This window comes from Tasmannia lanceolata, unplaced genomic scaffold (assembly GCF_043159265.1).
Source record: "Tasmannia lanceolata isolate RefF3 unplaced genomic scaffold, GAP_Taslan_0.1 ptg000037l, whole genome shotgun sequence".
Classification (NCBI taxonomy): Eukaryota; Viridiplantae; Streptophyta; class Magnoliopsida; order Canellales; family Winteraceae; genus Tasmannia; species Tasmannia lanceolata.
In genome coordinates, this window is record NW_027518714.1 from 40,974,422 (window position 1) to 40,999,800 (window position 25,379).

The window sequence follows — 25,379 nt, forward strand, 5'->3', positions numbered from 1 at the left end:
TAACAGCGCCACATATTCATCAAACAACGAATATGTAAGGCAGTCTCATAAACAGAGCCACTAAAATAATAACTAATTAATTAATTCACCATCAGAGTAATCAATGCGGAAACTAAAATCTCTTGTCCAATGGACTACATCAATGTAAACCAAATGAATTACTTAAAGGTTATTCCCGCTACTACTATTGTCTTAATAACTGAAATAAAAGAAACAATAAACTCCTAGACTATCGTCTTTGCTCACTCCCAAGCCCGCGCAACAAGCATCCTACTGTCCTCCACCTGTAACATAGAATGTGTGGAATGAGCTAACGCCCAGTGAAATAGAAATGTCTACACTGACAACATGATATCAATCAATATAACAGAATAACCGGTAAGATATATAAAAACCGTAACTGGCATAGCAATCTAGCTAGCAAACTGTATAACTGACATAAACATGCATAACTGTAACTGTGACTGTAACTGCGCCTGATGCCTAGTAGAGTGAGACTAGTACTGGTAGACTACGTAGCCAACGGAACCTGCCTACTAACTCATAGGAAGCCGAATCCTAACGATCTCGTACGGGATTACACCTTCGAAAATACTGCATAAGGTTATAACTGCGACTTGATTCGTGACCTTCCTTCGATGGCCTAGAAAAAGTCTCATACACTAGCAATCATGCAAAACACTTCATCTCAAAGGGCATTAACTGTTGCATCTTCACTCGGATAACACCATTTCCTGATCCAAAACTGTGACTATAAAAGTCTAACTGGCACATACGTGCATATGGTAGATCCGAACTAGGAGTCATACCATACTGTGAATATTGACCCTTGTGTACACTAACACAATCAATATCATTCAAGAACATGCATAACTTTGCATAATGATTCATATTCAAGATTAGAGAAACTGTGATAGAACAAGTCTACTTACCTGTAGTATTCGTTTGATTTGTTTCCCACGAACAAGATCTTTAAATCACTGTGTAGTATCACCTACAGTTCATATTAACCTTTAATTATCACTTTGGATTAATATCTAGGTTTTACAGAACAAATCTGTGTCCCCAAAACTTATTGGAAAAATATTCCTAAATTCGGCATTAATAGTGTGTTCGGGCGTCCGAACCGGGCGTCCGAGGACCCCTTTGGGCGTCTCTAAGATTTCCCCCCTCTCGGATACCTCTTTGGTTCACGTCTTCGAGCGCTCGACCTTTGCCCTTCTGGCGTCCGAGAGACCCCTCAGACGTCTCCTTCGGGCGTCCAAGAATCGCGATTTGGGTTTTCCCAATTGGCACATGAACACTATTTTTCTCCGGTTTTCTACCCGATAGTCCTTTATTCTTGTTCATTTAAACATCTTAATAAATTATCTCTTATTTTCTTTAATTGATTAGGGAATCCAATGCGGAAATACACGAAGATCTTCGGGAAAACCGAGTTTCCCTCAACCCAAATCAATGGTTCTTCACTCGAAGAACACAAAGATTGATTTAATTACTATAGATACGTTCTAACTTTTATTCCCAAGAGATGTGAAATTCTGTAGAGTCGAATAAATCATAATTATATTTTTAATTTGATTTACATACCTCTTTAGGAGATGGATCCCCAAGCTTTCCTCAATCTCCTCTCCCAAAAGCTCCACACGTTTTCTCTTTAGGGTTAAAGTTCTAAAATCTGTAGCTTAAGTGTGTTTTTATAGACTCTCATTAAGAGTCCTAAAATAGCAGGCTTTTGGAAACCTCAACTTATTCTAACTAAGAAACTAGTTTATTTCTAATTTTATTTTAATATTTTATAAATTAATATTTCGGGACAAAAATACCCCACTCCAAAAATGTTTTACGTTTTGGGGTATTTCATACATTGATAGCAGCACTATCAACACAATCACGATCAAGTATAAATTTCCAATCCCTTGATTAGAAGACATGTTGGATGCACTGCATGGATCCTAGATTTTCTCAGTGATTCACCTATTGAGCGGGTACCACCAGATTTGCTTACAACTTGACAAAGAGTGCATAACTCCCTTGAATATAAGGGATGGGTTTTACGAGTGGTTAGTGGTTCCATTCGGGCTGTCTAATGCTTTGAGCACCTTCATGCGGCTATGAACCAAATACTTTGGTCATTACTTGATTGATTTGTAATTATCAATTTCGATGATATTTTGATTTCTAGTCGTACCCCTGAAGAGCATCTAAAACATTTAAATTTGATGCTAAATGTACCACAATAATAGTTGTAATTAAATCTTAAATGATGGATTTTTCTTCCTAATAACATCAATTTCTTGGGATATGCTGTATCTTCTAAGGGTTTCAAGGCAGATGAGCAAAAGGTGAAAACTAGGATTTTTAAACTGAAAAACTTGGGCAGAATGAAGTTCATTTTGGCTTTTGAGATCACTTGATCCAACAAAGGGATATTCCCTTCTTAGCTAAAGTATGCCCTTGATCTCTTGAAGGATACTGGATGTTAGGATGCAAACCCGCTAGTTCTCCCATCTATCCGAACTTCTCTCTCCGTTTTAGTTAGGGGGGGCTAATGTCCGATCCTCAGGAGTACCAATGTCTTCTAGGCCATCTTATCTACTTGACAATTTTTCAGTTGGATATCATCTTCGCCCTTAGCATGGTTAGTCGCGTTCCTCGCTTCGTCATGTCCAGACCTGACTGGATTTGTGTATCATTGTGATGCATTGCCAACATGGCAGCCATGTCATGCTTAGGTGTTTTTGGTGGAGTTCCAAGGTGCATTCCCGCATTAAAGCTTCTGACCCTTTTTTAACCTGATTTTTGGACCTCTAAATGGCAGAATTGTGGAAATTGGTAAACTACATAGTTGTAGTTCTTTTTTAGATCTTTCCAACAAGTATTTGTGCTCTAAAATTGGACAACTGGTTAGAAAGTTATGGTAGTTTTAGTGGACTGTGTCTGTAGGTTCTCAAACCAGTCAAAGTTAGTGAGTTTCAATGCAATTAATGTTATGGTAGTCCCTAAGTTAGCTAGTGGAGGGGGTTGAACGCATTTTCTCTTGTTTTCTTTTATTTAAAGGGTTAGAAACCATCTTTAGAGGCGATTTTGGATGTTGATTAACTTATATAATTGATGGAATATCAGTTGGGTTGAGCTTTGCTTCCATTTTGGTTCTTCTTCTCTTGTATTGTTCTTTTTTTTCTTTTTTTTGAAAGGTATTGTTCTTGAATTCTAATTTTCTTCTTCTTCCCTCTTAAGCACCCGCATTATCTGGTATCAGAGCCAACGTTACTCTCTTGAGCTAGCTTCGTTTTGATTTTCATGGTGGCACGAAGAGGTAGAGGAAGACGTGGTAACCAAATGATGGAAGATTTGAGAGATGAAAGAGATGATGAACTTCAAGCGCTTCAAAGACAAGTTCAGCAACTTACCATGCGTCTTGAACGCCAAGAGGCTCGTAGTGAGCCTCGTGGATCAAGCCGTGGAGGTTCTAGTGATGAATCCGATGTGAATCCCTTCGCCAATACTCGTGAGGAGGCTAGGTTGGGAAGGTTCTATCGTGATTTCGACACCGTCAAGATTGACTTGCTGGAGTTTCATGGTCGTTTACAACCCTAAGAGTTTCTTGTGACTTGCTGGAGTTTCATGGTCGTCTACAACTCCAAGAGTTTCTTGAATGGCTTAGTGCCATTGAGAAGTTCTTTGATTATAAAGAGAAACCCGAAAGCCAACGTGTGAAGTTTGTGGATACAAGGCTTCGTGGCTACGCTTCAACATGGTGGGATAAAGTTCAAGAGATGAGAATCCGCAAAGGAAAGTATAAGATCTCTTCTTAGGAGAAAATGAAGTCAAGGCTAAGGAGAAATTTCTTCCATTGGATTTTTCTCAAATTATCTTTTCTCAATTCAACAACCTACGCTAAGAATCCAAGAGTGTGTTGGACTACACCGAAGAATTCTACAAACTCATGGCTCGTAATGATATTCAAGAGAGTGAAGATCAACTTGTGGCAAGGTATGTTGATGGTTTGAAGTTTTCGATTTGTGATGAGGTGGAAATGCACCGATCATTGAGCGTCAATGATGCTTATCAACTAGCCTTGAAGGTGGAGGCTAAGCTTTCTCGTCGTGGTGCTAAAAAGTATGTGGATGTTCGTAGTCTCTTTCCTTCTTCTAAAGGTGAATCTTCACAATGTGGAGGCATTAAGTCAACGTCTGAATATTTCAACAGAAATTCTACAAAATCAGCCCCTACACATCAAGTTGGAAATCAGCCCAATCATCCCAACATTTCAAATGCTTGTTTCAAGTGTGGTCAGGTTGGCCATCGTTTCAAAGATTGTCCAAAGAGGCAAGTAGTGGCCTTCGGTGATGAAGAAAATGATGATGATTTTGTTGATGATTCAAATTAGCTCATATATGATGAGGAAGATGACATACAACATGAAGAAATCGAACCTGAAGAAGGAGAAAGCTTGGTGATCCATAGAGCACTTGCTACACCAAAGGTTGAATTCGATGATGATTGGCTCCGTTCCAATATTTTCAAGACTCGATGCAAATCTCATGACAAGGTTTGCACCATTTTGATCGATGGTGGGAGTTTTGAGAACGTATCTCATAAAATGGTGAACAAGCCCAAGCTCAAAACCGAACCACATCCAAAGCCCTATCGAATTGCATGGTTTAAGGAGGGTAACGAGGTAAAAGTTACTAAACTATGTTTAGTTTCATTTCCTATGGGTAAGATTTGCCATGATGAAGTTCTGTGTGATGTTGTCCCTGTGGATGTGTGTCACATACTCTTAGGAAGGCCATGGCAATATGATAGAAATGCTACCTATGATGGTTGTAAAAATACATATAGCTTTCGAATGCGAAAAGTGGAGATTGTTCTTTTGCCTAGTAAGGAGGAAAAGTGATGCAGCACTGTGAAGAAAAATTGAGAAAAGGGGAGAGAAATAGACGAAAGGGGATAGAATTAGAAGAATAGGGGAAGAACAGAAGAGAAAAAGAAGAATAGAAGAGAAGACGAATAGGGGAAGAAGAGAATAGAAGACGAAGGGAAGAAGAGAATAGAATAAGAGAAAAAAAAGAGACGAAATTAGAGGGAGGAGAAGAAACTTTTAAGGGGAGAAGCCAATCAACTTTTATTAATCATCAAAGTTCTTCTTACAAAAGCTGTAAAGAAGGCCTATAAATAGGCAAATAACAATTAGTAACCTACCTAAATATGAACTCTTAAAGAAGCCTACTAAAATAAGAACTCTAAACAATAAATGACTAAAATATCCCTAATAAAAGTACTAATTGGCAAATATGCCACTTATTTAATTTAGGCCTATCATCTGCATCATTCTCCCCCGGTTGAAAAGAACTTGCCCTCGAGTTCTAGTGCACTTGGGTCAAATATGAAAATAATCCAATGAAGCAGAAATAGGCGCAATCCGTCTGAAGCAATCCTGATGGCTAATGCTCGAGACAACAATGAAAGTGATCTGAAAGGTTGGCGGCGGAATATGGAAGAAAGCATCCATGCAAAATCATCAAAATACAAGCCTTTCGTGAGAATCAGAGAAGTTGGGAAGATGGCAATGTACTCGTCCTGGATCGGCGTGATCGGCAAAACACCTATGGGTGGTACCAATCGGGGAACACCCTCCACATAATCAACATGATCTGATAGCTCAGTAGGCGTAGGAGAATCAACATGAAAATCATCCGCTGGTATCTCATCAGGCTCAGTAGAATCAATGATAAAATCAGCGTCTAGGACTGAAGCTGGGGAGTGATGTCAGGGTGATGGACCTCATGATCAATCTGCCGAACAAGATCATCTGTGTCGGCACAAGTCTTGGCAATCTGATCAATCTTCGCAAATATAAGGCAATCCTCTGTAATATGCTCGCGATCATCTGTCTCAGGTAATGGCTCAACAGTCATGTCACTCGGCTCTGACTCAGGACGATGCTCGATCAACTCTGTCAAGGGAAAAGCCTCACGTGGATCTGCCACAATATCTGCCTCAGAAGAGTGAAGTTGGCGCTGCAAATCTGACTAACGTATACGACGCACTGAATTTTCAGCTACAATTTTAGCTTCGCATATATAATGACAGTCTTCTTTTAGTCGGTCAAGGAGGGATTCGACTTTACTTTCAACACTACACAACACTCTGTACGCTCGCTCACGATTCAATCTCTGTTGATTTAAATAGTCGAGCGCATAAATATTCATAAACGCATCACGAACATCCTCCCAACGACAGATTGGTTGCTCACGTCTTCTACGATGGTTTGTTTCAATGTGGCTCCATGAGCATCGGGTTTGTCGTCGCACAGTTTCTTTAGCCCATTAGATAGTCTGGCGGTGATTATGGCCATTGTATTCATGATATGCGTCTTGAGCATCAATCCAATGTAAACATGCATCTTCATAATAGTGAAAGTGAGTGCGGCCATTCCAATTGCTTTCGTCGTACCCATCAAAAAATGGAATAAATGGTGGAGTCATAGAGATCGATGACGAAAACTGAAATCAACCCTCTGTTCTGTATGGCATGTCGAAAGAAACACACTGTCTGTCGCGGATCTGAAATCGGATGAGTGAAAGCTGATGATCGGAAGAAGGAACGCGATCAACGGCTTGGATTGCTCCTGCAATGGTGCTGAAGACTGTTGTTCGCTGCTGAAAATAGGCTGGATGCGTTCTAAAAGTTGTCACGAACAACTTTCGTGTTGAGGTCGAGGGCCAAGTTTGAGCAGAAAGAGCCCAAACAAGGAGAGAGAAAATTTGATGGAGCGAGGAGAGGGGCTAGAGAGAGATAAACAGAAGTCTGTCTCTTATTTTTTCTGATTTTTTTTTATTTTTTTCTGATTTGTCAAATTGCTCTTTCCTAAAGGAAGGGGTGGCGGTGGTAAATATCACTTAAAAAAAGGTGGGGGTGCACGAAAGGAAAATTGGGGTGTGAATTAAAGAAAGTGTTAAGGAAAAGAAAAGTCAAAAACATAAAGGAGGGGTGGTCTAGGGAGAAAAAAGGCTTGGAAAGTTGTCTTTCTACAATCAACTTTAGTCACACTGACATGACTCTTTCTTCTTTTAACTTTGACTGAGAATAAAATGTCCTTTTGTGGTAATTTGCTAGGCAAGGAACCTTTAGTTGGTAAAAACCAAAAGTAGTTCTTACCTTTTGCTTTAGCCTTTAACTTGCCTTGCTCTACATCAAAGTTCTTACCTTTATTAATCATCAAAGTTCTTCTTACAAAAGCTGTAAAGAAGGCCTATAAATAGGCAAATAACAATTAGTAACCTACCTAAACATGAACTCTTAAAGAAGCCTACTAAAATAAGAACTCTAAACAATAAATGACTAAAATATTCCTAATAAAAGTACTAATTGGCAAATATACCACTTATTTAATTTAGGCCTATCATCTGCATCAAAAAGACACCCAAATCTTTACAAGAGGTTAGTAATTTTCTCATTTCATCAATGTTTGCAAGAGAAAGTGAGAGTAGTGGTATCATTTACATGCTAGTGGCGAAAGATTTGGAAATGTCCTTCAATGTGTCTAGTGAGTTTGAACCTCTCCTGGATGAATTTAAGGATGTCAGACCCAATGAGTTGCCCAATGGACTCCCTCCTTTAAGAGACATTCAACATCAAATTGATTTGATTTCCGCAGTTCAAATCTTCCCAACAAGGCTCACTACCGTATGAGTCCTAAAGAGCATGAAGAGTTGAATAGGCAAGTCATGGAGTTGTTGAAGAAAGGTTACATCAAAGAAAGCATGAGCCCTTGTGCAGTGCCGGCCTTACTCAAAGAAAGATGGAACATGGCGTATGTGTGTGGATAGTCGTGCCATAAACCGAATCACTATCAAATACCGGTTTCCCATTCCAAGAATTGATGATATGTTTGACATGCTTGCCAGTGCAAAGATATTTTCCAAGATTGATCTTAGAAGCGACTACCATCAAATTTGAATCAAGCCGAGTGATGAATGGAAGACCGCTTTCAAGACATGTGAAGGCTTATATGAGTGCCTTGTTATGCCATTTGGTCTCTCCAATGCTCCAAGTACCTTCATGCGGGTAATGAATAAAGTCCTTCGCCCTTTCATTGGAAAGTTTGTTGTTGTTTATTTTGATGACATTCTTATTTATAGTCATGATAAAAGTGAGCATGTAGAACATTTGAAGGTTATTCTAACCACTTTGAGAGGTGAAAAACTATGTAAACTTCAAAAAGTGTTCTTTCATGACAAATAGCCTAGCTTTCCTAGGCTTCGTTTCAACTTCAACAGGGATTAGAGTGGATGATAAGAAGATCAAAGTTGTCCAAGAATGGTCTACTCCAAAGAGCTTGCAAGAAGTGAGGAGTTTCCATGGATTGGCCTTATTTTATCGCCAATTCCTAAGAAATTTCAGCACCATATCAGCCCCCTTGATGGATTGCATGAAGAAAGATGGGTTCGAGTGGACTATGGAGGCCGAAAAAGAGTTTTCAACTTATAAAGCTCAAGTTGTCTAGTGCTCCTGTGTTTGCTTTGCCGGACTTTGAGAAGATGTTCGAGGTTGATTGTGATGCCTCTCATGTGGGCATTGGTGGAGCACTTAGCCAAGAAGGTCATCCCATTGCCTTCTTTAGTGAAAAACTCAGTGAAGCAAAGAAGTACTCTACTATGATGTGGAATTTTATGTCACTGTTCAAGCACTTTGGCATTGGCGATCGTATCTTGTTCAAAGGGAGTTTGTTTTGAATTCTGATTATGAAGCTCTCAAGCACATCAACAATCAAGGAAGCCTTAATCGAAGACATGCAAAGTGCGTCATAAGAGTGGAAAGTGCAATCAAGTGGCGGATGCTTTTAGTAGAAGAGTGGCCTTCTTAATTCCGTGAGTGTACAACTTGAAGGGTTTATACCATTAGAAACATGTATGCTAATGATGAAGACTTTGGTGAAATTTGGAAGCTTTGTAAAGAAGGGAAGCATGAAGATTATCTTCTTCAAGATGACTTTCTCTTTAAGGGGATTCGCTTATGCATTCCAAAATACTCCCTTAGAGAGTATGTTATAAAAGAACTACATTCGGGAGGTTTAGGAGGACATTTTGGAAGAGACAACTATTTTGCTAGTGAAAGAGAAGTATTTTTGGCCGACCATTTACCGAGATGTGATGCGTTATGTGAAGAGGTGCCGAATATGCTAAACATGCTAGGGACATACTCAAAACACCGGTACCTACAGTCCACTTCTACTTCCTAATGCTCTATGGGAAGATGTTAGTCTGGATTTTGTGGATGGCTTGCCGAGAACTTAAAAAGGTAATGATTCCATCTTTGTAGTTGTTGACCGTTTCTCTAAAATGGCCCATTCATTCCTTACAAAAGACTATGGATGCTTCCTATGTTAATCTTTATTTCAATGAGGTAGTTAAGCATCATGGTACTCCCAAGTCCATTGTTTCGGATAGGGATACTAAATTCCGTAGTCATTTTTGGAGATGCTTGTGGAAAAGAATTGGTACTATTTTGCTCTATAGTAGCGCCTATCACCCGCAAACCGATGGACAAACCGAGGTGGTGAATCGAATTTTGGGAGACTTGCTTAGGAGTTTAGCGGCAAAGAGGCCCAAGCAATGGGATATGGTGCTTCTCCAAGCGGAGTATTCTTATAATTATGTTGTGAATTGTTTTACCGGTAAGAGCCCATTTAAAGTGATCTATGGAAAAATTCCAAAACACTATCTTGATCTTGCACCCATTCCCGATCCATCGTTGTCCAACAAGAAGGCGGAAGATTTTGCTAGTACCATAACAAATATTCATGAAGAAGAATCTTGAAGAAAATACCGAGAAGTACAAGCAAGCGGCCAATACTCATTGCCGAATCAAAATCTTCAATGAAGGTGATCTTGTGTGGGCTTATTTGAAGAAGGAACGATTTCCAGCCCGATCCTATGACAAGCTCAAGGAGAAGAAGATTGGCCCATGTCGAATTCTCAAGAAAATGAACAATAATGCATACAAGATTGAGCTTCCTCCAAATATCAATACTCACCCTACTTTCAATGTCAAAGACTTGACAACTTATCATGGAGAGCTTGATGAGAACTCGTGGGCGAGTTCTTTCTCACCTGGAGATGATGATGCAGTGCCAACATGGTAGTGGCAGCCATGTCATGCCTAGGTGTTTTTGGTGGAGTTCCAAGTTGCATTCCTGCATTAAAGCTTCTGACCGTTTTTTAACCTGATTTTTGGACCTCTAAATGGCAGAATTATGGAAAGTGGTAAACTACAAAGTTGTAGTTCTTTTTGAGATCTTACCAACAAGTATTTGTGCTCGAAAATTTGACTGGTTAGAAAGTTATGGCAGTTTTAGTGGACTGTGTATGTAGGTTCCCAAACCAGTCCAAGTTAGTGAGTTTCAATGCTATGAATGTTATGTTAGTCGCTAAGTTAGCTAGTGGAGGGGGTTGAATGAATTTTCTCTTTTTTTCTTTTAAAGGGTTAGAAACCATCTTTAGAGGGGATTTTGGATGTTGATTAACTTATGTAATTGATGGAATATCAATTGGGTTGAGCTTTGCTTCCGTTTTGGTTCTTCTTCTCTTGTTGTGTTCTTGAATTCTAATTTTCTTCTTCTTCCCTCTTAAGCCACCCACATTACATTGTCATGATCACATGGATATCTCTTCTTATACAGTTGCAGATTGGGCTGGATCCACCTTATGGGCAATTTAGTTACATGGAAATGCAAGAAACAATTAGTTATTTCTCGCTCTAGTGCTGACACAGAATACATGGCTACATCATATGGCGCATGTGAGCTTCTATGGCTTCATTCCCAGCTCTCTGAGTTTGGTTTTCATACCCTAGGTCCAATGCCTTTTCATTGTGACAACCAAGCTTCTATCCACATCGAATGAAGCATATTGACGTAATGCTCACTGTATCAAGGAAAAAAATTGTGATGGGTCCTTGGCCCATCCATTTGTTCGCTCGTCGCATCAACTGGTTTTTATCCTTCTATTGCTGTAGGGCACACTCTTCTTCAAGATAGTAGTATCAAGCTGGGCATGTCAAATCTATATTGCCCAGCTTGAGGGGGTGGGGGGTGGGGGGGGGGGGGGTTGTAATGTATTGTATTATATTCTATGTATATTTGGTATGGAGATAGATGGTCATGCAAGTGTATATTTTGTTTCCTTTATTCTTTGCCCTCATTTAGGGAAATTTGGTTATTGTAATAATGTATGTTAATATAAGGCAAAGGAGTCTCATTCTCTCCTTCCACTCTTCACAACATTTCCTTTTTCCTTCTCCACTCTTTCTTTTCCATTTCTTCTTCCTCCATCGAATCTAACTTCAGCCATCAAGCATCAGTTTGGACATCCGATCAAAGAGACCGGAAGAGATTAGGAGTTGTGAAGATTTCAAAGACTTTTTGTAGGTTTAGGATTTTTTTCTTGTGTAAGTCTGTAATATCTGGGTTCTCTCTCAGAAAAATCATAAGTAGTTATGTGGTTTAGAACATTATTGCCTGTGACTTACAATTATAAAAGGGAGTCTAGGGGTTGTTTTCCTATAAGTCAAGGCTGTAGCAGCCAAGGGCAACATATTTCCAGGGGTTGTTTTCCTACAAGTCAAGGCTGTAGCAGCCAAGGGAAACATATTTCTTTGGATTTGTCACTTTTTTCCACGTTTCCATTTTGGCTATTCTTTTGAAGCTGTTGAGATTTCATAACTTGAAGAAATTCTGCTGCTTGTTTATCTTGAGCCCTGCTTTATTTGTTTACTTTCTTCTTGTGTGCTTGTGGTGCAGATACGTTTCCATTTTGGCTATTCTTTTGAAGCCGTTGAGATTTCATAACTTGAAGAAATTCTGCTGCTTGTTTATCTTGAGCCCTGCTTTATTTGTGTACTTTCTTCTTGTGTGCTTGTGGTGTAGATACCTAGCACCTTACTACAGTTCCTGATGTTCGAATCCTCTCTGCTAGAAATTTTCGCCCACATTTATAACTCACTTTGCTGGAAATTTCTGCATCTAGCAAATTTCTTTATGATGAGACCTCTTCAAGTTTGAGTAGCAGACACTAACTCCCAAAGATTATTAACAATAGGTTAGTAACAAGTTTTTTTTCTAACACCCTACTTATATCCAAGGTTTTAAATTTCGGTTTCAGTCGCCACAGAATGGGAACATTTGGGTTTCAATTGAAAATTTTGGTTGAAATTCTTAAATATCAGACAAACGTATAGAACATATGCAAATGATTGAATTTTATGATGAAACTTCTGGAACTACTAGAATAAGCATAAACACAAACTTAGAAAATGTGACATGAACACTAGTGACATGCGCTGCTGTGCATGTTTGATAATTCAGCATATACCACGTTTCACATGAAATTCATATAAATATTTACACAATACATACACCACATTTCATATGTAATTCATATAACTATGATTATATAAGACATTGATATTAGCATACCACTAATACACTTATGGCTTTGGTTTCAGTATGTTTTTCGATTTTGTGTTTAGGTGGGGATGGAAACCGAAACATTTGGTCGTTTCATGTTGATTTTAGTGAAAATTTGAAACTATGCTTGTCTCAGTCCTCCTACCCAAGTCCTTCAGAAGAAGCCAAATAGCCCTCTGACCTTGGCTATTGAGAACAAAACGTGGATAGAAGAGGAACAAATCTGTACCCACGTTCTGTATTTAAGAACAATCCATCTTTCGAAGGATCCTCAGAAGAAGTGGCCATTCTAGACATTCTTATCTTTCTCCCTAACAAGTAGAGCCATCTCTCCTAACAAAATCATTGACTTCATTAGCCTTCACAATTCCATCTGATGGCGAAGTATATAACTATTGCCGGCTGTAGCAACCAATAATTCCATAACAATTTTAATGTGAAACGATAGAACATAATATTTTAAACAACTCCAAGAAGGATGCTAGGTCAATCCATGGGATTCATTCTCATCTTTAATAAATTAAGGTCTTCTCCTCAAATTGATCCTGAGCGTCTATGTATTCTTGTGCCACCTAATCTGCATCATTCTCCCCAAGTTGGAGAGAACTCGACCTTGAGTTCAAGTCTTCTTCCTATGAGTCTCTATGATACGGAGCTAAATGTTTGACGTTGAATACATCATGGGTAAGAATGTGACTTAGAAGCTTCAGTCAGCACGCATTGTCATTAATCTTTGCAAATCTTTTGCATGGGACCATGTTTCTTGGACTTAGCTTGCTATATTTACCACTTAGAAATTGTTCTTTGGTAATGACGACCCCAAAAAAATCTCCAACTTCAAAATACTACCATAAAGCGATGCTGATTTGTGTGAGCTTTATAATTCTCTGTAGCACACTCTAATTGTTCATGGACATGTGCTTGGATTCATGATGATTTGCAGTAACTTCCTCTGCTTTACGATGCGCCTGCATTATATTTTTAGATGGAGCAAAATCAAGTTCGGTTTTACGATTAAATCTGTGCACCAACTTAAGTGGATTGAATCCTGTAGATCTGATGGTAAACTTACGGAATGGAAATTCAGCTTGAGATAAGTCATGATCTGACCTTTTAGTATTGCTTCCATTAAGGCTACGAAACAAGTTGCAAAGGCTTCGATTCACTACTTGTGTTTGCCCTTGGTTTGTGGATAATAGGCACTACTAAAACATAGTGGTACCAAGTAGTTTCTATAAATTCCGCCAAAAGTGATTGCTCAATTTGCGATCACGTTTTATGGAATTTGGCACTCCATGCAAACAAACAATCTCACCGGAAGTATAATGAAGCAATGTTATACATCCATGATTTTGTGACAAGCCACAAAATGTGTCATCTCTGATAATCGATCCACTACCGCAAAGGCCAAATACATACATCTTTGAGTCCTGAAAAGACCCAAGAGGGGTATATTCTGAAAGTTCCAAATATTTGGAACGCACCAAACTTGTAATCACACAATAGGCAATAACTCATAGCATGTATGATCATCCACTTGAAAGCCAAAATGTTTTTTCTCTCTTTTTTAGAGAAAAAAAAAAGAACCTTTAACATTGCATTAGAAATTTATGGGAAAAAGTACACAAATCCTTAAAAACCCTTTTCCACCAAACCCTAGAGGTGTCAAGTCCTTGACATGGTTGTACATCTTACGGCCTGATGAGAGCATCAGAAATCCATGAATGGATTGTGCTTTGATACCAACATGATATATAGCCTCAAAATCTGTCAAAATATGTGGGTAAACGAAGGAGAGAGAGAGAATAGGTGACGAAGAGAGGAGATTGCGACAACAAGGCAGCGAATCACATTGCCACAAATCCAGTCTTTCATGAGAGAACTAAACATATCGAGGTTGATTGCCACTTCATTCGGCACCAGATTCAAAAGGGAGAAATATGCACAGTGTTCACTAGATCGGTGGACCAATTAGCGGATATGTTTACTAAGCCATTGAACAAAGCTAAATTAAGTGATAATTGTAGCAAGCTAGGAATGTTTGACATATACATTCCTGCTTGAGGGGGAGTGTTAGTGTATGTATATGCCTATGGGCATATCCGTCTTTTGTACATTTTTCATTATATATAAATACATAAGTGAGGGGGAGACTCTCTAACTCACAATTTCTTTCTCTCACTCTTCCTCAATAGATACCAATATGATGCAGTGCGGTTGTGGAAGCACAAATCAGATCTAAGAATCCGGCTTGCAAATTACGAAATCAAAGAACACAAGAATTTAAGAAGAGGTGTTATTTCTCTACTTTTATTCCAAATAAGATGTATAACCCAAAATTCATCAAAAACTCTCCAAAATTCTCCTATGTGATTATTTTTATAGAAGTACTTACACGTAGCTAAAAACTAAACCAACACAAATTCTCCTCAAAAAAAATATAAAGAAACATGCTAAAATTAACTTCCTTAACCATCTTGTCACCTTGACTCCTCTAACCCTCGATCGATGGCTAATTCCCTCAATTGATTGATTTGTTAATCGATCGACGAGGTCCACTTGTAGTTTTATTAAATCAAAGGCTTCTCCTTAATCCCTTTATCAGTTTCTTCTTGGCTTGATCCTGGTTGTCCAAGTATTCTTGTGCTATCTGATCTGCATCAGCAATGAGAGACGCATTAAAGGTAGAACAAAATAGTTGTGGAAATAGAATTCTTCCATCTCCATAATATTCATCTCTAGTATCTCTTAAAATTGCTGAAAAGAGCCAATGAATATCTATCCTGATTAGGCATCTTCTCCATCTAGGGACTAAAAACAGCCTCTCTATTTCATCCTTAAGGAAAGGATAGCTCAAATGTATGAAAGTGCCAAAAAACAAAACAATTAATGTACAAATTCATGGTGCAATTACTCTCAGACATAGGGTTTGTTTTCCACAATTCATTACTAAAGGCAACTAGAGCCACGTGATCAAAAACATGAAAACTACTCTTACTAAATATAATCAATGCTTGTAAGTATAGTAATGCACATCCTTTTTGTACACACCCTAGTTGAACAATTTATATTGGAGTTTACTTGGACACTTCCCAGTTGAATAGTTTATTAGAATAACTAGCCTTGCAATTTTATCATGCTATGTATGAATTTAGTTTTTTTTTCTTTATATTATTTACTTTATTTTTTAAAAATATTTATTTTATTTAACTAATGCTATTTTTAATTATTATAGAACTATATATATATGTTACGAGCATGTTTCACATATGTATCAATCTTTGCCATTTTTAATGAATTCTTTATGTTTTTCTGCATTTTTTCATATTTTCAATTTTTAATAATTAACTTCTTTGTTTGATATTGTAGAAATTTTGACATAGATCTACATATGTAGGCTATGCTTGTTTATTTTATTATTCCTATAATTACGTAGCGGAAGGTTAAAGTACATCCTGAATTTACAAAAAATCCCAAGTATGACATATTTAAAACCTTTTTACATCTGAGGAGATTGACTAGGTTCATCATTTCCGTATTTCCTCAAGTTGCTTTTACACTTCTCATAACTAAGGTTCTTCATTGACAAATACTCCCGCATCCAAATTTTCAAATCCTTGTGAGAAAAAAGGGGGTTAGGAGAGCAGGTATATAGAAGCTTCGACAAGTAGCTGAAATCAATAATAAGAGACAATTCTATAAAAATACGCAGTATTTTGTATAGAACATAATGTGAATTTAAAACTAATACTAATAGGATTTTTTATAGAAACAATTTAACCAGATAGTAAAACAAACCATTTAAAGCCCAATAGTTTCCAACTGTTTCTATTTCTGAACTTTCCTGTAACGATCTGTCTCACCGTCGTATTGTCCGCTTTGGACTTGGCCCGCTTCCACTTTTGGGTAAGTCGGCGGCTCAGAGGAACAAACACGTCACACGAGAGAGACTATCGCACATTTACCTCTTCCATTTCTTTCATTTCTCATTTTCGTTCAAACTTCTTGTGTATATGAAATCCAACATTTCATCATTTTGAAACAAATATGATTTGATATTTCTCAAATGTAAACAATGAATAGTCGAAGTCAAACAGATAAGAAATATCTGAATAAAACAACATATAATCATATCCCCATCACTTTCATTGAGAAAAGATACCAGTCGAGTCTAGCTATCACTTGCCTTATCAAACCTGAGAAGTGAGAATTTGAAGATGCTTAACCTTGAAGATGAGAACGATCAGGGAGAAGTGATTCTCTTAGCCTTTTCCTTCTTCTCCCTCTCTTCCTCCCTTTTCTCTCTCCTTTTCTTGTCCTCTTTCTTCTTCTTCCTTTTTCTTCTTAGCTGCTCTATTTATAGGAAAAGCTGAGGGGAATAGTAACATGTGAATAGTTTTTATGCATAATAACTGTTATTTTTACCGGATATTACATATATTTGGTCATTTTCTTTGTTAAAATAATTGTTACCTCACTTTTAATTGGAAAAAAAAAAAGCTCAGCAGATTGTGGACAATATGCCCGAGACAGTACAAATCTAATAAATCACATAAAAAATCGTCAAATCATAGTTTTTAGTTGAAGTAAATAATCAACTCAAAAACTTATTATAAACATAAAATGTGTTTGAAACATTACATATTGCTCTATTTTTGGGACCATCAAAATCCGTATCACCATTCAACCTTGCGTTGGATGAGTAGGTTTATTAAACTTAAGTTGAGCAAATAATAAACCTCTACACATCATTTTATAAGTGGGTGAAAAAGATAATATGGTTCTTCTTGCTTAGGCCCTGTTCATTTCAGATTGGGATAACCGATTCTTTGCTCCAAACTGATTATTGGACTCAAAATTATGTTTAATTTTTAGTCCAATAATCGATTTGGGCCTAACAATCGGTGGCCAAAATCTGAAACGAACATGGCCTTACTTGAATGAGAATCCATATATGTGTTTTTATTGCATTACCTTCAGTAATTATTTTTGAAATTATGGATATTATTGCAGTTCTTGGTATAAACGATTATAGTGTTTATCTCATCCAGTTTTGGTGCAGTAATTGATGCCGTCTTACTATTGGGAGAATATATGAAGGATGATCCTTGGTTGAAGCTTTTATGCGATCATCTAGGGTAAAACGTCTGACTTAAACTATGAATAAGAGGATATCTAGACTTGTTTTATTTGGGGAAATGCTATCAACCCCCCCTTGTTTGGATAATTGCTCCTCTTTACTTTCTTAACCACTTTTCTGATTGACAGTTGATAGCTTTTAGGGAATTGTAAGTCTTTAGCAGCCATTAGAAATGTGTATAATGAGGGAAATACCATTATCAAAGCCAGGGAGTGGACATCAGGTCTATCCAAGAATTGTAACAAGCCTGTAATTGCTGATTAGAAAATTGTAAAATAAGAAGAGAGTGCCTTTCTCTGAACAGGGGGCTTCAGATGGCATCTCACCTTATTTTGTATAGTTCATATTTTCTTCTTGCGAAACATAGAAATATGAAATGGAATTGAAATGCAGAAATAAGTTCCTTAACTTCTTAGGCTTGGTCTGACTAACCAGATTTTTCAGGTTGGATATACAAGAAGTAACCAGAAAAGCACCTGCCCATGAAAGCATTCCAAGTGCTCTAGAAATTACCCCCGGATCCTCCACACAGGTAAGTACCAAAACATATTCTCTAAAATTTCCACTGGCACATACTTTCAATTATTCATACTCTTATTTTATTTTTCGACATTTTTTGTCTAACAACTTTTCTCAATCAATTTTTAAAGATGAAACTTGGTAACGAGAAGAACGCATCAAGCAATCGAAGACAATCGAAAAAGATGAAAAGAGAGACTGCTTCGCAAAACATAAAAGACATGTTTCGGAAAGCCTCAAAGTCAAAAACCTGAAATGCTATTGGAAGTGACATGAATGAAATTTCGTCGAAGGCTACCTGCAGTTTCAGAAGGAAAAAGATTGGCTACAAAACATTATTCCCTTACCATCCTTTTCTAAACAAATTTTACACCTATTTTCCTCTTGAAAAATGAGCTTCAAATTTGTTTTATGCTCATTTTATGTCAAAAGAAACAGAGCCTTGTAAGAAATCCATCCCATATTATTGTTTTCTGTTTATGGCATGGCACTGTCGTGATTGAATCATTGTCGTGGTTGAATTTTTGCATGTAATTTGCATATGCTTTAAACTGCAAATCATTTTGAAAAATGGTTTTCAAAAGCCCAGGGTTCAACTTTAAATTGGGAATTTAAAAAACCTTGGCATTTTTTTCTTGATTGAACACCCCTCTTATATTGATTTTGTTATCCAGATAGGGGGAGTTCATCTTAGGGGGAGAATCAAATTGGTTTCTAGTTTTCTATTTGCATATCTTTAACCTGAAATCTTTTGAATCTCTCTGTTGATGTCAAAGGGGGGAGAGAACTTGGGTTATATGTTTAAAGATATGTGCCTTATACTTGGGTTATAAGTTTAAAGATGTATTGCTTATAATTGGGTTATGTGCCTTGTATTGCTTATCATTTAGCTGTAAACATGTAATTAAGTTGAGCTTTATTTGAAAATCCCTTGTGTGTTGTCATCATAAAAAATGGGGAGATTGTAAACCCAATGGTTCAACCCTTAGCCTTCTCTATCTTGTTTTGATGATTCAAAGAAGGTTAAAATAAGAAATAGTAGAAAAATGAAAGATGAAATCAGTGGACCCAAGTCAAGTGCCAAGTGAGCTCAAATTTGAAATAGCATCAATTTGACACTTGCTTAGTTGACTGCAGACCCTAATTCTATCATAATTGATCTAAATCCTTTTCAAATATTTTGTAAATATTTTTAGCAGATTGATTTCCTCATCTTGTCCGAAGAAGATATGAATTTTACAAGCCAGCGGCAGAAAATAGGAAAACCAGTTTTTTGTAGGTTAGGTCGACCAGAAAAAATGTAGCCATTTCAGCCATAAGGGTTAGTTGCAGGCAATGAACATAAATTACAGTTTTGCCCCTCAAACGGCTAGTTTTGTATTTCAAGCCTATATAAAGATTTCCCAACCTTTTAAACTCAATTCTAACACTCCACAGTCCCAAACCTTATTGGAATACATTTGGAGTTAGAAAACACATTTAAGTCTCTCTTGATTCAAGATTAAGGATTGTATTCCGAACTTCATTTGTACATTTTTTTCCACGCATCCATTGTAGGGTCTTGAAGGCCTTTTGGTTCTTTGTTTCGTTTTAAATCATTGTATTTGGCAACTGCTAGAAGATGCGTAACCATCTTACGCATAGCCATCTCTGATGGCAAGTTGTGAGGAGCAGAGCCAACCTCTGATTGTAATTGATTTAATCCTCACTTTTAAGAGGATTAGGTTAGCGAAGCCACCAAAGACATTGGTGGAGTGGATGTAGCCCTCAGTGTGGATCTAAGGACCGAACCACTATAAAATCCCGGTGCACTCTCTACTTTCTCTTATTTGTTCTTTACTTTTTGCATTTGATTTTATCTTCTATTGTGCTAACAAGCTACCTTGCACTTTGCGCCTAAGTGCATGATTTGTTTACTTGTTTTAATTTTTAATTAATCATTTTAAAAGAGCAAAAAAAAATTTTTAAACCCAATTCACACCCCTCTTGGGTTGCATCTATTGGGATTTTAGTTTAGATGTAGCTCAATATCTCTTTGGAGCGTGGAAAGTAAAAACCGCATCCCTTCTTTTTAGATGGAAAGATTTTCGCCAAATAAAGAACACTCGGTTTCCAAGATGGAAATACATGTCCATTACATTTTTCCTTCTATTTCCGAAAAAAAAAAAAGAAGGGAATGGAAACTTGGAAAACAATTTCCTTTCCATCACTTTCTACCCCATTCTTGGAAACCAAACAGGTCCGAAAGTACTGAGATCAAATGAGAGCTCTTAGGAGTCGAAGAGATGCCTAAACACCTGTTTGACTACGCTGAAAAAGTTCTGGAATATTTATTTATCCAACATTGAAAAAGTTTACCTGAACGATTTCTTCATTGGAAAACTAATTTTCCATAGTTTGATAAACCATAAAGCACTTTTTTAAGTAAAATTTTCTCACCGAAAAACCTTTTAAGAAAACCCATGCTATCACCGTGATTTTTCCTTGGAAAATCTTCATCCATATTATGCCTTGTTCGAATTGAAGGAAAAACATTTCCGTGACAAATATTTTCATAAGAATATTTTCGTTTCCATGTTCTAGAGCGAAATGATATGATCATGACTTATTTAAATGGATATCACTATAAATTGAATATCCTTCGATAAAAAACATGAACTGCAGTGGTTCAAGTTACTGTTTTACATGTGTATTCAACCAACAGAAATGCAAGAAAATTTGGAAAAGTTTTTCTTTTCCAAACTTTCAAAAAAAATATCCAGCAAGCCTAGTTGAACATGGGTACATTTGGATTGCCAGGTGCTGGAATCGAGATCTGATTCCAATTCTGCCCAATTCCTTTGTTTGGTTCAAAATAAAAAGAACAAAATCAATGGAGAGGAATAATTGACACCAAGGCCGAACCAGAGGGTAAAAAATGTTGAATTTGTTGACAAGTTGTATTGTAATTCTACCCTGATTGGAATAGAATTTTTATTAGATTTTTTTTATTTAAAAATTTTATTTTAATTTTTTTATCATTCCATTTTAGGGAAATTTGGAATATAATGTCCATTTCCATTATTGATCCTGGCAATCGAAATGCAACATAAGAGTGGTTGACCATTTTGCAAAAGGAGACTCGACTGCCTAGATAAAATGACGGTTGTCTAAAGAATTTCAAAGAAATGTTTGGGACATCCTCTGTTCTATCATTTACTTGAGTTTCCAACAGGCAATTGGAGGTCCCAACAGCATGAGTTTGGGGAACGAATGTGGAATCGTATCATATAAGGGGTTCATGTCTACTTTTGGGTCAATAATCGGTTGGGTCGTCACCATCGGTTCTCACAATCTGAAACAAAACGGGTAGTGCCATTATCAGTAGCCTGTAGCAATATTTTTAATCTACTTTCTTCTTGGTATTTGCTAGGGACTTTCGCAGAAAGACATTTCGCGGGTGGCTGTTACATGAGAGAGCAGCCACCTCAGAAAAATTAAATTAGTAAGACAAAATCTGCTGGAAAGTGAGCCTGTGTGACCTCAGATGAATTGAATTGGCAAGACAAAATCTGCTGAAAAGTGAGCCTGCGTGACCTCACGTGAATTAAATGACTAAGACAAATTCTGCTGAAAAGTGGGCCTGTATGGCTGCTCTCTCATGCAATAGCCACCCGCAGAATGCCTTTATGCAAAAGTCCCTAGCAAATCTCTTTCTTCTATGTAGTATTTTCAAGATGAACTAAATAAATAAGAAAAAATCTACTAAAAATGAGCTTTTGTGGCTGTTCTCTCAGGCAAAAGTCATTTGCTTAACCCTATCAAATCTTCTATTTTCAAATATTTATTGGGTATTATAATATCAAAATAACTATATTTATTAATAAACTATTATCACTGTCATCACTTTATTATAATATTAAAAAGGTAAGAAGAAATGAAAATCTAAATAAATAATAAGAATTTGTTTCTTAGGTTGTGTACTTTAACTATTTTCTTGGTTCTCATTTCGGAACCCAAAAGTACTTCTCATCCTTTGGGGTAGATGATGCCAAAATCTGATTCCTCGATCAAAGGGCTGGTAGAGCTCCAATCTGTGATGGTCTATGCTCACTGAAAACGCGTAAGGGTCCCGGAGCAGTGGCTTCGGGAAGCCACTCTGATGCTCAAGACAGAAATCGGTACCACAGGTAAAGGCTAAGTGATAAGGGAAAGTTTTGGAGGTTGAAGGAGGAAAAAGAATCTCTACGTACGTACCTTTGAGCGTGGGGGCTTCTGTATGGAGTGGAGCTCTTACGCTGTGACTTGGTGTAGGTACCACCTGGCGGGGGGATAATGATGGCGTTATAGCGTGTATTACCATCATTTAGAGGGAATTGATTTGGTCTCATGTGGATGAGGCATGATCTCTCAGTACAGGTGCCACTCGGGTCAATTTTTCAAAATTTGGGTTGAGCTTTTACCTTAAAATTGGGTCAGGTTCTGGTTGATTCCAATTCATTTTTTAGTAAAAGCTCAACCCAACCCAATCCAAGTTGCACCCGTAGATCTCTGACCTCGCACGGAAGAGAAGAAGGTTACTGTACAATTTCCATGAATTGTAAATGTGATTTACTATCAATTTTCCCATGTTGAAGATTTCTGTCCAGATTATAAATTTACACATAAACTCATAGAAAATCTAATCAAAATAAGATGAAAATGTTACAATAGCTTTTTCTAGACCAGAGAGAATTACTGTAAAAGTTTCATGAATTGTAATGATGATTAACTATTAATTTTTATTTTAAAAATATCTGTCCAGATTACAAATTTACAAAGAAACACATAGTAAATCTAATCCAAATTAATCCAACCTTTGTGAAAACATGCAATTCCTACAGTAACTCTTAATAAAATATTTCCAGATTTTTTCATGGTAATTTTCTATTTGTTTCCGATTTAATATGGCATGCTTGATTTGGTATAAAAAATCATAAACAAGTATCTAACAGCAACCAAAAATCTTGAAACATTCACAGGAGATTAGATCAAGTCTTAGTTACTTCTCATCCAAATTTCATCTTTAGAAACTCTATATATTTTTCAAAAATTAGTTTTTTCCAAAAATACACCTAGGATTAAATAAATTTTTAAACCCCTTAAATAAAATCCAAAATTCTTCAAAACATTCGTACTGTTTCAAAACCTCGAAAGTCTATTATGTTTAAATTTTTATTGATTTTTTTATCTGTTTTGACATCTTTTTAAATTCGATCTTTAGAATTTTACCTATTTAAGGGTAAAGTTCAAAAGGTCAAATCATTGTCAAAACGAAGTCAAAATTTTTGAAAATTCCAGATTTCTATACTTTTTAATACACAAAAGACTCAGAGATTGAAAAATTCAAGAAATTTCAAAGGTTTATTAAAGTTGCTTTGTAAAGTGGATTTAAACTCTCTTAATTTCAAAAATTGGATTTTATTATTAAAAAATAGATTTTCCAAGAAAAAATTTAAATTATGAAATAACTTAAACCTGACCTTATCTCCTCAAAACTTCACATGCAAACAATTTCATTTTCATAGCTTTTCAAAGAAAATCACAAATTCAATCCTATCATGCTTCTAATTTAAACTAGATGAAAAAGGGTTTTGGAAGACCAACTTTGCTAGCTCTCCTTGTCTCTAGGGTAAGTAATCATTGGATATACGCTTTGACTTAACCTTTTAATCGCAAAAAAAACCCCAAAGAATCATAAACTAGCCTCCAATATGTTGAATATATTGAATATGTGGAAGCACTTTGTGAAGAACCAAGTGGAAGAGATGAACACCAAGGCACACAAAACAATGGAACAATTTTCAAGATAGAGGAGAGAGAGGGATGAAAATTTCTATAGAAAAGCCAAAGGTTGTGCTTGCTTTGTTTTTATAGGAAAAGTTTGGGTTAAGAGAAAAATAGTAATTTCCCATGGGAGAGCTCTCATCTTTAGTTTCCAATTTGTGCTTTGACTTTCTCATTCTTTAATTTCCATATTGAACTTATTTCTAAACCATATTTCTTGCAGGCTAAGCAATGCTAAATTACACAATGGAGATTCTTCAAGATCAATCTAGAAGCCTTCTCACATAGGAGATTAGCTTTTATGAATGATTTTCGTCCAAAAATGATTGCTCGATGTTTGAACTCATTTTTGACTAATTTAGAAGTTGATTCAAGAAAAGTCATAAATTAAAAAGTTGTAGATCTTTTTGAGACGTTCGAAACAAGTATAATTGTAAAGTTTTTAGAGGAGAACGTAAAAAGTTATGACTATTTTAGTAACCTGATCATACAAACCCTTTCTAATTATAACTCTTCCTTTCTTTATTATTTTTTCAAAACAAATATGATGTCACCAACCACCTCATCCCATGTTGGACGTTTTTGCATGTGGCCTTCTCATGTAGGGCACCCACTTATGTGGCCGACCCACATGGGTGGGTCCACGTGGACCCCCACCTTGTGAGCTTTAGCTCAATGGGCCTTAAGACATGTATTTTGGATTTTTTTTAATGAAAATTCAATAAAATCCTTTAAATTTAAATTTTTTATTGATGAACCCAACCCATATGACATTTATGGTGCATCATCGACTTATGGTCGAACCATCCCCTTTAGAAAAAATAATTTTTCGGACCAAAATACCCCTATTCGAACATTACACATCCAAATGCGACCCAAAATACCCTCAAATTTGTTCACCCCTTAAAGGGGAAATTTAAAAATGGAAAGTTTTTGTGGTCAAACTTCAAAAATAGAAACTTTTAAAATTGGGTCCTTTTGATAGGCAATATTAAACATGATCATTTGGTACCTCCTGAAAATACCCAAAATGCCCTTGACACATAAAATTTTCAAGTCAAACGAAACCCTTGAGAAACTCTAAATTTAGCAGGCTTTCCAAAATTCATGAAATGATTTAAGATTCCTTAGACACACCCTAGAGGTCAAATGAAACTTATTGGAAATGACCAGATTACCCCTAAGGTACAGAATTTGGTGAAACTAGGGAAAATCCTTAGAAATTCTAAAAAGAACAGTTTTTTCAAAATTCATGGAATCGCTCAAGATTCTCAGACACAACTCGGGGTTCAAACGGGACACATCGGGATGACCAAAATACCACTGTAATGAAAAAATGGGCCCAAATGAGAGAAACCTGAAATTTCTAAAAATAGCAGGTTTTTTCACTTGCTTGAAAACTTGTATTTTCATCTTCCAGATACCATGGGAACACCCTAG

The 25,379-nt window shown here is 36.8% G+C and overlaps 1 protein-coding gene across 2 annotated transcripts in view; it reads left to right on the forward strand.

Moving 5' to 3' along the window:
- The window catches only part of LOC143861747 (uncharacterized), an 84,772-nt gene extending 66,153 nt beyond the window's left edge, over positions 1-18,619 (forward strand). For both annotated transcript variants that reach the window (XM_077372640.1, XM_077372641.1), the window contains 3 exons: positions 17,538-17,613; positions 18,060-18,147; positions 18,266-18,619. In XM_077372640.1, coding sequence (XP_077228755.1) covers positions 17,538-17,613; positions 18,060-18,147; positions 18,266-18,388 — 287 coding nt within the window. In that variant the 3' untranslated portion in view covers positions 18,389-18,619. The remainder of the gene's footprint in view (positions 1-17,537; positions 17,614-18,059; positions 18,148-18,265) is intronic.
- The last annotated feature ends 6,760 nt before the right edge of the window (positions 18,620-25,379 follow it).